We start from the raw sequence: 13,106 nt of genomic DNA on the forward strand, positions 1-13,106 counted from the left end.
TCGAAGCTTCTCTTTATGATGCTGTGTTGGGCACCTGGGCTAGACTAGCTTCTGGTGATCCAGTGGCTCGTTCTATCTTGCACCGCCACCGTCCTGCTCCACACGACCCAGTTTGCTTATTTGTTCACCCAGATGTTCAGGAGTTTGTTCTGCAAGCTGCTTTTCCTTCCTTGCCTCAGCTGCTGCTTCCTCCCTTCCGGGAGTCCAGATGGCTGGAGTTGTGGGGTCGTAATATTTTCGCCTCCGGTAGCGCAGCTCTTCGCTCACTCAATACAGTGTGTGTCTTGGCTCGTGCTACTTCTGCTGTTGGGGACTCTACAGAGTCTCTTCCATCTTCCACCTCTGAGGGCACTCGTGTTGACCTCCTCCATCTTCTCCGTGATGGTCGTGATCTGATGGAATTTACAATCCGTTCGGCCACTGATAACTCGGATTCCTTAGACCGAGCTATGGCAGGTTCGGTTGCCCTACGGCGCCATGCTGGTTTGCGGGATGGCGTCTTCCCAGAGAATGTCCGGGAATACCTTGTTGACCGTCCCTTTGATGGGTTCCTTTTGTTTGAAGCCCACGCCAATTCGGCTGTTCAGCGCCTCCTTGCAGGCTTTTGCCCTCCCCGTAGGACTGTACTTTGCAGGTCTCAGTCTATTATGTTCTGGGGTGATTACACTTTCGTTTAGCATCCACCTGTTGCACTATGCGTTTTTGGGCTGGCAGTAAGCCTACTGTGGTGGTGTTCCACAGGTTGTTGGTGTTCTGTCCTCTGACTGTGGTTCACCCTAAGAGGTGTTCACCCATTTTTCTTGGGGGGGTGCTATACTCCAAGTGGGGTACCTATATGCTATTGTATAGCTCTGCCATGCGCCAGGTGAAAATGGAGGTCCCTTTGGGCTCTCTACGTCCACTGATGCCATTATCTTACCTTTGCACAGTGTTCAGTGTTGTGCTTTAGGCGCTATCTCCTATACCCCATGGGTCTCGCCTTGCCTGAGCCTTGCTTATGTGCCTCTTTTCCTCTTATGGAGGTTTTCAATGTACTGCGACACGCTTCAAAATGTGGCTACCTCCTGCCACGGGTGCACTATGTAGGTTCCTCCTACAACACCTGTGGCTGCATGGTCAAGGCTCGCCCGTTTTGCTACATATGTATATACCCACGGATTGCCCGTGGGGTATCCCTTGTTATACACTGCCACCTCTCTTCGCTGAAGCGGGGTCTAGGCCTATATCTCCGTGTTTCAAGGAGCAGTTCAGTGCTTGTACTCCAGCTTGACCTTGTTCTTCACTGCGATGTCTTTTCTTAGTACGGGTATAGTGCACTTCGGTGCCTTTTACTGCATCTCCGGCAACAAGGGTTCCTTGCGTTCCACTCCCTGGGGTAGTCCCCCACTTCAGAATGCTCTTTTCTTGGAGTTCAGGGATTAAATAGTCCCACTCTTCTGTGGGGGGTGCATTTCCCCTCCCAGTCAAAGGAGGTGGTCTGGAGATCTGAGGTTCTTCTCCACAATTATGCGTGTTCCTTTTCACAGCTCCTATTGGTGCCTTTGGTGCCTCTGCTGCCACTTCCTTCGGATGTGTCCTTTGTCATTGAGTGTCACCCTACTCTATGCTTGCGGAGAATGCTCCTCTAATGCAGGTCATTCCGGGTACTGCGCCCTGCGTCTGTTTCTCGTGGGTGAGTTCTCACCTTGGCCTTCAGGCTGCCCGGTGCTCATTTGAGCTGTGCCACCTTGTTGTCTCCGTGGCTGTCTGCTCTGGGCATGTTTTAGATGTGGTCCGTATCAGCGTGCTTCAGTGTGATACTATTCGTCCCTGTCGCCCTCCTTGGTGATTAGGTGTGCACTTAGCGTTCCCTTTGTTCCCGCCTGTACTTCTGAGACGTTGCTCAGTTCCTGCCCTTCACTTCCTGGATGCTGCCACTCCGGCCACCCTTGCGTGGGCCAGCCTGGTAGGCTCTGGTTACATCTCTCCTTGTTGTCCCCTAGCTTTGGTTGATGTCAACTTAGTGCGCCATTAAGCTCTGGGAGTGGTCCTTCTTCCTCCTTTCGTTGTGGACTCTCCTCTGTTATGGGATATGGCTAGTGCTGTTTCTAAATCTCATATTCACGGGTATGTTGTTGCGCCAATCTGAAAGTGACCCGCTAGTGATAGATTCCTTACCTTAGAATATTCCCCAGGCGTCAGACTGGATCCAGAAAGTTTTCTGCTTAGCAGTACCCCTGTGTGCCAGTAGGTGGTGTCGCGCGGCTACGCGTCTGTCTCTGGCGTCGCGAGAGCCAAGATGACGTCACGGAGAGTACTTAGGCGCCATCCATGTACGCTGACGTCAGTTCTTTCTTTTTCCGAGCCGAAAGCGCAGATCCGGATTGAGCACGTAACTTGGTCACTTTTTTTTACCACTTTGAGACTTTTTGTCTCCTTCTCTTGTCTCCTGGTGCACATTGGGATGCCCGGCTTTAAGTCTTGTGGGTCGTGCCACCGTAATATGTCGGTGGCGGACACCCATGATGTCTGTCTCTACTGCCTGGAGAAAGACCATGACTCGTGGGATTGTCAGAACTGCCGTGCCATGGCCCCGAAAGCATTGCCTGAGCGGCGCCGGAAGTTGCTGGAGGTCCGGCACTCCTCTCACTGCCGCTTGGGGTCTATGGGCCGTTCACGGGACTGCTTGCGGGACCGGAGCAGTCGCTCCTCGGATTCTAGGTCTTCACCTTCAGATTCCTGTAAGCAACAACATAAGAAGTCGTCGAAGAATCGTGTTCGCTCTCAGACGTCCCCCAGTCGCTCCCCGGAGGTGGACGTGGGGACAGGGGCTCCGCACCTGCGGCCCCACCGGAGCCTCCTGCGGCCTACCCGCTATACACGGGTCCGTCGGTGACTTCCATACAGTTGCAAGAGTTTAGGCCTCAGGCTCCCGCCGGTGCTCCTGCAGCCTCCGCGGTCCTGTGGCCAGATCCTGTTGGCCCGGCAGCACCGCCTCTGGCGCCAGAGCCACTGGATCCAGGGCCCTCGGCTCAGGCGCCGCAAGGTGCAGCACCACTGGCTCCGGCCCCGGCGCTGCTCTTGGCTCCGGCCACAGCACCACCCCCGGGTCCACACTGGGTGCCGTTTATCCCTCCCTTGCCCCAGTTCTCATACCATTTCGTTCCGACCTGGGATCCACATTGGGATGCAGTTCTGGTTCAGCCCTGGCCTGCGCCGCTCCCGGCACCGCTTGCCGCTGCGGCCGGCTCCTTCTACTTTGGAGCCGAATGAGGATTGGGACAGCTCCGAGGACCCCCTTACGTGGCAGTGTGACTCCGAGCAGGATTGGGTGGATGACCTTCAAGATGCGGGTGATCTTCATGTGTCTTCTGACCCGGGGTTTGCATCACCTCCGCCAACTATGGAGGAAGGCGCTTCCTACGCTATGGTGCTCTGTGATTTCGAGGCGTGTGGTGAGTGGTCAAGAAGGCGGGATCACCAGGCGCCGGGCGATGACGCCTAGCGCCGTTCTTATCCACCGGTGCCCCCAAGCCGGCGGCAACTAAGTACCGGAGAGGGCTTCAGTAAGGGCCTCATTGAAAGGGAGCAGCAGCTCCGATGACGTAGACGCCGAGTAGAGCACCTCCATAAGGAGGTTGGTCTTAAGACCCCCGTAGGGAGGTCGAGATGGAGTGCCTATGCGATTTGAGGGGTCCATCAGAAGAACAAGTTAAGAAGTATCCATCTTAAGAAAGTTACTTCTCTTTAGCAACTCTTTCTGGTGTAATCTCTGAATATCTGAAAGAAACACGTTAGTGTTAGATTCCTTACCTTAGAATATCCCCAGGCGTCAGTCTGGATCCGGAAACTTTTGCGTAGCAGTACCCCTACGCGTCGGTAGGCGTCGTCTGCAGGCGTCCCCTGCGGCTCCGCGTCCGTCGTTGGCGTCGTGCGCCGTGATGACGTCGCTGGAGTATATAGACGCCGCCTCCGCGCGCTGACGTCAGTTCTTCTTTTTTCCGCGCCAGTGGACGCAGATCTGAAGAGCAGTACTCCGGTCTTTGACCAAGTTTTTTCGAGTTGTTATCACTTTGTGCCTATTAGGATGCCTGGGTTCAAGCACTGTGATGACTGTGAGCGCACGATGTCGGTCACAGACCATCACCGCCTCTGTCTCCGGTGTCTGGGCCCCGACCACGACGTGGACTCCTGCGTCGACTGCCGGGCCCTCACCAGCAAAGCTAGACGGGAGCGGTCCCGCAAGCTACTGGAGCTCCGGGTGTCGGCCCCACGTCGGGACCGGGAGCGGTCCCGGTCCGGCCGGAGGTCGAGAGAGCGTTCGAGGGAGCGGTCGCGGGGCTGCGCCGAGCGTTCCGGAAGTCGACACCACTCGTCATCCTCGTCAGGTAAGAAACACAAGAAGTCGGGGCGTCGTCATCGTACCTCCGACTCCCCCCGACGCTTGCGCGATGCGGCCAGGGGTTCGGGTGACCCCAACCCCGCGGCTCCGCGAGAGTCGCCGGCGCGGCCTGCCCCATACCCTCAGGTCCCTGGGCACGGTGCGACGCCTGAGGAGATAGAGGCGTTCCTCATGGCCATGAGGGCCCTGTCTCCTCCGGCGGGTTCCACGGAGCCTACGGGCCCAGTGAACCCGTCCGGGGGCCCTAGCGGTTCTGCTGACCCTACCTCGACGCCGTCGGATGCTCCGATTCCGGCGCCGCCGGCGGCGCCGATCCCGCCGCCGCTAGGGCCTTCGGGGTCGACGCCGGATGGACGCCCATCCAACCCGGCGCCGATTCCATCGGGGTTGCCCGCGGCTCCGCCTCCGCGCGACGCCGGTTCCTCGGTGCCGGCTTCGGGCGGCACTGGGGCTCCGGCGCCGGCTCCGGGCGGCGCCGTCCCCTTACCTTCACCGACGCCGGACGCGGGGCCGGACGGGCGTCGCTCGACGCTGGTCCCGGCGCCGATGGGGCCCATGAACCCCGAGGAGCCGGTCTACATCGTTGACTCCGAATACGGAGAAGATGGAGAGTTCGGTGAAGGTTGGGAGGGGTCCGAGGACCCTCTGTCACGCGAGTGCCAGTATGACCCAGACTGGACAGGTGACTTGGGGGATGCCAGTGGTCTGGACGACTCTCCTAACCCTGGTTTGATCTCTCCTCCTTCCGTGGCATCGGTGGAGGGAGCTGCATATTCTGTGGTGCTGATGAGGGCTGCCAAGGCCTTACACCTTGAGCTCCCCGTCGCGGCCGTGAGGCCTAACATCCTCACCGAGGTCTTCAAACCGCAGTCATGCCCACAGGAGCCACTGCTGCCGTTTAATGAAGCCTTGTCGGACGTTCTGTTGGGCACGTGGTCCAGGCCCGCTTCAGGTGTGCCTGTCGATCGGAACGTGGCCAGGCGCCACCGTCCTTGTCCGGACGACCCCAAGTTCCTGTCTACCCACCCCACTCCTGAGAGTCTGGTGATCCAGGCCTCGACCTCCCAGTCCGCATTCCCGTCGGCCCCACCCGACCGGGAATCCAAGAGGTATGACCAATTTGGCAAGAAGGTCTTCTCGTCCATTAGTTTGGGCCTGCGGTCTTGCAACACCGCCTGCCTCTTGGGCCGCTACACCCACTCTGTGTGGGATACGGTCGCGGAACTGCTGCCAGAATGCCCCATGGAGGTGCGGGCAAAACTCGGTCAGGCTGTGGCTGAGGGCCGAGATGCAGCGAAATATTCAATACGGTGTGGTCTTGATACGACCGACTCGCTAGGCAGAGCTATGTCAACGACGGTGGCGATTCGTCGCCACGCCTGGCTGAGATCCGCCAATTTTTCGGCAGATGTCCAGAGTACATTGATGGACATGCCGTTTGATGGCTGTCACCTGTTCGGTGACAAGGCGGACCACGCGCTGGAACGCTTCAAGGACTCCAGGGTCACGGCCAAGTCCTTGGGTCTCTCGACCCAGCGTCAGCAACCGGGTTCGTTTCGCCCCTTTCGTGGCCAAGGAAGGGGCGCCCCCACACGTGCTGCCAGCCACGCGCCGCAACAATCCTTTCAACGCGGTGGCGGCCGTGGAAACCGCCGTGGTGGCGGTCGGGGACAACGGCGGGGTCAGACCACACCCTCCCCCGCAGCATCTACCCCAAAATCCTCCTAGTCCGTGCTTTCGGCCCCATGTGACGCCAGTGGGTGGCAGGGTTCGCCATCACCACGCTCACTGGCGCACGATCACTTCGGACAGGTGGGTGCTGCAAATTGTCCGAAGGGGCTACTCCCTCCCCTTCGAGACCTCTCCTCCAGCCATGCCACCGCAGAACCACCGTGTGTCGGGGGACCACTTGACACTTCTGCAGGAGGAAGTTACGGCCCTCTTGGCCAAGGGGGCCATCGAGCGCGTTCCTGGGCCAGAAGTAGGGCGTGGTTGTTATTCCGACTACTTTCTGGTGCCCAAGAAGGACAAGGGGGGCCTACGTCCTATCTTGGATCTAAGGAACGTCAACGGCTTCCTCCGGAAGGAGAAGTTCAAGATGTTGACGTTAGCTCAGGTCTTGGCTGCTCTAGACCCGCAAGACTGGATGGTAGCGTTGGACTTGCAGGACGCCTATTTTCACATCCCCGTCCTGCCGGCCCACCGGCGTTACCTGCGGTTCACGGTAGGCCTGGAGCACTTTCAGTTTATCGTGCTCCCCTTCGGCCTTACCAGCGCCCCACGGGTGTTCACAAAGGTGATGGCGGTGCTCGCAGCCCATCTGCGCAGGTTAGGGGTTTCAGTCTTCCCCTACCTAGACGACTGGTTGTTGAAGGCGGGCTCGCCCCAGACAGTCGTCCACCACCTTCAGATGACGGCAGACCTCTTGCACGACCTGGGGTTCTCCATCAATGTGCCGAAATCACACCTGTGTCCCTCTCAAAAGCTCCTTTTCATCGGAGCGGTTCTGGACTCGGCGCAGTTTCGGGTTTATCCTCCGGAACGGCGGGTTCGGGATATTCAGGCTTTGATTCCCATCTTTCAGCCGCTATCCCGAGTTTCGGTCAGGTTGACGCTGCGGCTGCTGGGACTGATGGCTTCCTGCATCCTTCTGGTGCATCACGCCCGGTGGCGGATGCGGGCTCTGCAGTGGGACCTGAAGTTTCAGTGGGCCCAGCATCAGGGCAACTTGTCCGACCACGTCTTGATCTCGGAGGGCACTGCGAGACAACTGCAGTGGTGGCTTACGGACCGCGACTGGGTCAGGGGCAAGTCCCTCTCCCTTCTCCAACCGGAGCACGTTGTCGTGACGGACGCGTCCCTCCAGGGCTGGGGTGGCCACTTGGGAGAGGCAGAGATCAGAGGCATCTGGTCTCCGGCGGAGTCCCGGCTCCATATCAACCTGTTGGAGCTGCGGGCGATTCGTCTGGCACTGAAGGCATTCCTCCCCTTTGTCAACGGGAGTGTAGTGCAGGTGTTCACCGACAACACCACCGCCATGTGGTACTGCAACAAACAGGGCGGAGTGGGGTCGTGGACCCTTTGCCAGGAGGCTCTGCGCCTCTGGCAATGGCTGGAACGTCAGGGCGTGACTCTGACGGTTCAACACCTGGCAGGTTCTCTGAACGCCAGGGCGGACGAACTCAGCTGTCGGTGCTCGATGGATCACGAATGGCGTCTGAACTCGGACGTGGCGCAAGGCATCTTTCTGCAATGGGGAGAGCCTTGGTTAGATCTATTCGCCACAGAAGAGAACGCGCAATGTCATCAGTTCTGCGCGTTGGAGTTTCCAAGACGACACTCGCACGGCGACGCCTTTCGGCGCGAGTGGAGTTGCGGTCTGTTATACGCCTTTCCGCCTATACCACTTCTGCCCAGAGTGCTGAAGAAGATCAGGTGCGACCGGGCCCAAGTTATCCTTGTGGCTCCGGACTGGGCTCGAAGATACTGGTATCCCCAGCTACTCAGCATGTCAGTCGGTCCCCCGATCCGCCTGCCCCTTCAGGAGGACCTTCTGTCGCAGCAGCAGGGGACGGTCCTCCACCCGAACCTGTCCAGTCTCCACCTCCATGCTTGGAGATTGAGCGGCGGCAGTTGAGGCCATTTGACTTGCCTCCTGAAGTCTGTGATGTTATTCTGGCAGCCAGGCGTCCCTCCACTAAGTCGGTATACGCCTGTCGGTGGAACAGATTTGTGGCATGGTGCACAGCAAAGGCTGTGGATCCTCTCTCTGCCCCTCTTTCGGAGGTTCTTCTGTTTCTTCTTTCTCTTGCCCAGCAGGGCTCTGCTCTGGGCACTATCAAGGGCTACCTTTCTGCCCTTTCAGCCTTTTTGAGGCTTCCTGATCAGCCTTCTTTGTTCAAATCCCCGATTGTAACTCGGTTCTTAAAAGGCATCACTCACATGTTTCCACCTGTTCAGTTTGTGATGCCTCAGTGGGATTTGAACCTGGTTCTGACCTTCCTGATGTGTGCTCCCTTTGAGCCCCTTCATTCTTGTCCTCTCCGTCTCCTGACTTTGAAGACGGCTTTCCTGGTTGCCATCACCTCTGCCAGGAGAGTGAGTGAGCTCCAGGCTCTTTCTGTCCAACCTCCTTTCCTGTCCATTCATCCTGATAAGGTGGTTCTGAGGACTAGACCTTCTTTCCTGCCCAAGGTTGTTTCGGCCTTTCACATCGGGCAGTCCATCACCCTCCCTTCCTTCTTCCCGCCTCCGCATCCTTCAAAGGATGAAGAGCGGCTCCACCGTCTGGACCCAAAACGTGCGCTTTCATTCTACATGGATCGCACACGCCAGTTCCGGGTGGATGACCAACTGTTTGTTGGCTACGTGGGTGCGAAGAAGGGACGGGTGGTTTGTAAACGAACCATCTCTCGATGTGTCGTCCTCTGCATCAAAGCGTGCTACTCTTTGGCTCGGAAGGAGCCTCCTGTTGGGCTGAGGGCCCATTCCACTCGGGCCACGGCGGCTACTACTGCCCTGGGCCGGGGAGTCCCCTTGCAGGCCTTTTGCCAAGCGGCTACGTGGGCCTCGCTGCACACATTTGCGAGGCACTACTGCCTGGACAGTCAAGTCCGGAGGGATGGCTTCTTTGGCCGTTCTGTCCTCCAGGACTTTCTGGTGTAGTATTGTATTGGTTCGCAGACCCACCACCGGGGTTGGTATTGCTGGGGTATGTATTCTAAGGTAAGGAATCTAACACTAACGTGTTTCTTTCAGATGAACAAGTTACTTACCTTCGGTAACGATATATCTGTAAGAAACATTAGTTAGTGTTAGATTCCTTACCGAACCCACCCATCCTCCCCGTTCTGCGAACTGATACCTAGGGTTAAGGTCATCCCCTTCAGGGCCCTAGTTTTACATGGCACCAGTGTTGGTTCTCTCATGGCTCTGCGTCTCCTGGCGCGGAAATGCTGTGTGCAAAGAACTGACGTCAGCGCGCGGAGGCGGAGTCTATATACTCCAGCGACGTCATCACGGCGCACGACGCCAACGACGGACGCGGAGCCGCAGGGGACGCCTGCAGACGACGCCTACCGACGCGCAGGGGTACTGCTACGCAAAAGTTTCTGGATCCAGACTGACGCCTGGGGATATTCTAAGGTAAGGAATCTAACACTAACTAATGTTTCTTACAGATATATCGTTACCGAAGGTAAGTAACTTGTTCGTTTCTCACTGACCTCCTACCTCCCTGTTCTCTGGAGTAGATTTCTAGGTGTTCATAGGGTACTACATTAGATTCTGCATACTTTGACTGTTTCCAATCTGTAACTGATGCTTTGCTTTGAAGAGTGTGGAAGGTTTCCATTGTAAACTGACGAGAACGTGCTCATATGCCATCTATACATCACTTCACTGCCTCTTCTGTTGATGGGAAAGGCGCCGGCAGAGCCCAATGGCGCCATCTATCAGCACATGAGCAATTGCTGTTTTTTTTTTTTATCCAGTCTGATGCCTAAAGGTACTCAAAAAGTGTGTATCTAGTAGAAAGAGCATTACCGAAGATAAGTAGCGTGTTAGTAATTGAGTGTGACTCTATGAAAGTTGTTGTAAAAGGTTACTTATCTCGAACAGGTTTCTAAACATATGTTCACATTCAACCCACCCTCTACCCTGGTAATGAGGGTTATAGTGAACATTTGCTTGCCAGATGTCCGATACGAAAACCTGAGCAGCTGTGGCTCCGAAGGGACCTTCTCCCACGAGGACAGCTGTCTCCCCTCACCCTATTGGCAGAGTTCATGTCACTTAATAAGGTGCACATACTAGTCTCGTCGCTGACCATTTTCAGTGTTACTGAAGTGCATGGTGACACTACTATTTTAAAATGGACTACTGGGGATTCCCAGCCTGATGACGTGAAGACGCCTTAGTTAGAAAACTGTTGTTAAAGGTAATTAACTCTTTCTCGTCTCCTAGCTCGAGTGTGTGCAACTGCACAGTTCCTTAACCTGATGTTGTTGCTCAACACTTGAGGTGCTGAAAAGAATGATTTTTGGTTTATATTGTGGTTGCGTCTCTTATGCAAGTTATTTTGTGTTTTTTTTGGGGGGTGGTGTGGCTCTACTTGAAGAACAGAACTAAAACAGCTGGTATGTTAAGGTATCACTTTGATATTGTCAGTGAAATAATAAATACAATTAATACTTCTCTAATTTGTGCCTGTCTGCCCATATGCCAACACTTTAGAATGTGCAAAGTAACTATATGAAATGGTTTTTACATGGAAATTAACGTTTTTAAAACTTTTTCAGGGAGCCTACATATGATGTTGAGTTTCAGCATTTCTTAAGAGGGAAAGAGATTGTTCTTGGTGGTTCTTCTGTACCTAAGATCAATGGGCTAACTGAGGAACAAGTGGAAGCCATGGTTAGGCTAAGCAGCCTTCCTGAATTCAAAGATGTGGTGTCAAAGGTCCAAGCTGATGATGTAAGTTTAGATTTAAAGCATTTTAGTTGCATCCCCTATAACTGTATGTCGTAAAAACAGAAATGTAACAAAATATTTAAGCATTAATTTCTACATTTTTTGCGGGACTGTAAACCTTTTGTTCGAGGCATGTGTGGCTGTAGATACACATGCTTAGCATAATTCTGACATCTAGTGTTGGGCTCGGAAGTGTATTAGTTTTTCTTCGAAGAAAGTCTTATGAGTCATGAGGTAGAGGGAATCTTTGTCTAGTTGATACTGCACATGGTCATCAATTCAATTATACTGTTGATATTTGAATCGTACCTTAACTCGTTCTCCCTCGTCCTTTTATCACCATCAACTTCGTTGGGCCAACTCGAGTTGGTTGCAGCCCTTGTGGGCCTTTGCCCTTTGGGGTGCACTTCATTACCTGGACGTTCCCTCCATGCAATGTCCAATCGGTGATGGAACAGACACCTTTCCGATTCCATCCTCTCTGCCACGACCACTTTTCTACATGCCGATCCCCACCAGGTGTGACTCTTCACTTAACACAAGAATGCTACCTGCGAGGCCTGCAAATCCATTCAGTCGAAAAAGACTGTAGATGACTATCTAGCTCGATGCTTGGAGATGTCCGCTGTAGTGTTGAACATACATCCGACCCGGGGACCCTCAAAGAGTGGCACAGGCCCAGATGTCGGTTGCTAAAGATGGCACCTTCTCCCACAAGGACGGCTCCGGATCCAAACTGGAGTTGCAAGATTTCACCAGGTTAATCCGTGAGTACTGTGCGACCTCCATCTCCACCCCGAATACAGCAGTCCACCACAATGGGTTGCCCATTTATACCAGAAAGGCCAAAGACTTTCATTTGGGCACCACTGCCTTTGGGCCATGGTCGGCACTGACTGGTTGCATCGGACATGCCCAGCTTCAGCTTGGCGCGGAAAAAGCAACAGAGGCTGCACGCTCCTGACTTCTCCTTCATTGGAGTCAACCCATTTTTCAGAGCCGAGTCTTTCAGTGTTGAAACATCGCTCCAACTTGGCAGTAAAAATTCCACCTTTGAACCTGAAACTCTCAACACCGAAAATGCCGGCTTTTAAAACTTAAACATCAGAGCTGAGATCCCCTGCCTTAGGCAAACATACCAAGCCTGTGGATCTAGTGCTCTAAGACTGCAGCATGAGATAGACTCCAGACAAAAGCACATTTTTTTACACCTGTGCACTGGTCATATCGGTAACAGATCTCAATCTGGTGCACAGCCAACCGAAAGACGATTAATATTTGAGGAAGCTTTGGAAGTTCCACTGCCTCCAAAGCAAAGAAAGAAGGCGGACAAGTCCAGTGAACATAAGCCCACTACCAATGCCTGCTGTACCCCACATGTAATCGCCGCTGCCTTCACCTATAGAACTCGCACCATACTCCAGAAAGTTCCATACATTCACCCTGGAGGGAGACTATGAAGAGGGGTTCTTCATCCCTCACTGGAGGACCACTGAGGTTTCTGTGATGCAGAACCACCTGCTGATACAAACCTGGATCTATACCGCGCTAAATCCTCTTTGCACAGACAACACTATGACCTCCTGTAGGAAGCTGGCTCTTCATATACTATTTGTGCCAGAAAAGGAGTTACCCTACTCGTAGTGTGCACTGTACCTGTTGAACAACTAGTTCAAAATAATATCAAACATTTTGTTTTCCTTCTATAACATAAACCCAAACATGTTCATAATATAAACATCACTCTTTACATTTTCTTTAGCCAAAGTCTCTTACTTTTTTCAGTCGTATAATTCATTAATATGTTGTCTCATCACATTTAATGTAAGTTACATTTGTTGTACAGAATTAATTTTCATCATCCACAAATCTTATGTTCAATACTCCTTAAGAGTTCTTTAATGCCTCCATAATTGATCAAAATGCCTCAATTGAACGCTGGCCCAATGCATTTCGGAACGGGTGTTCCTTCTTCAGGGGAAATTTTCTGCAAGTAAAATATTCACATTACTTTTCTATATACACTAAATACTGGTCTCTTATAAACCTAAATCTAGAGGGTCACCATGTCTCTAGAAACCTTATACATAAAACCTGTCATGCTAAGATCCACAAAACATAGAATAAATATAGTTTTAACCAAAGTAGAGATGTTGTATAACGTGTGTGAAGCACATTCAATGTAATGAGGCTGTATCAGTAAGGACTTTCACGTTCATGTTCAGCTGACACACATGGCCGCCGCTGACAACCT

At 53.7% G+C, this 13,106-nt stretch overlaps 1 protein-coding gene across 1 annotated transcript in view; it reads left to right on the top strand.

Annotated features, from left to right (window-relative positions):
• Window positions 1-13,106, top strand: part of DYNC1H1 (dynein cytoplasmic 1 heavy chain 1) — a 1,654,074-nt gene that overhangs the window by 1,166,634 nt on the left and 474,334 nt on the right. The window contains exon 63 of the mRNA XM_086937823.1: window positions 10,681-10,855. Coding sequence (XP_086793949.1) covers window positions 10,681-10,855 — 175 coding nt within the window. The remainder of the gene's footprint in view (window positions 1-10,680; window positions 10,856-13,106) is intronic.

This window comes from Lissotriton vulgaris, chromosome 9 (assembly GCF_964263255.1).
Source record: "Lissotriton vulgaris chromosome 9, aLisVul1.2, whole genome shotgun sequence".
In the NCBI taxonomy this organism is placed as follows: Eukaryota; Metazoa; Chordata; class Amphibia; order Caudata; family Salamandridae; genus Lissotriton; species Lissotriton vulgaris.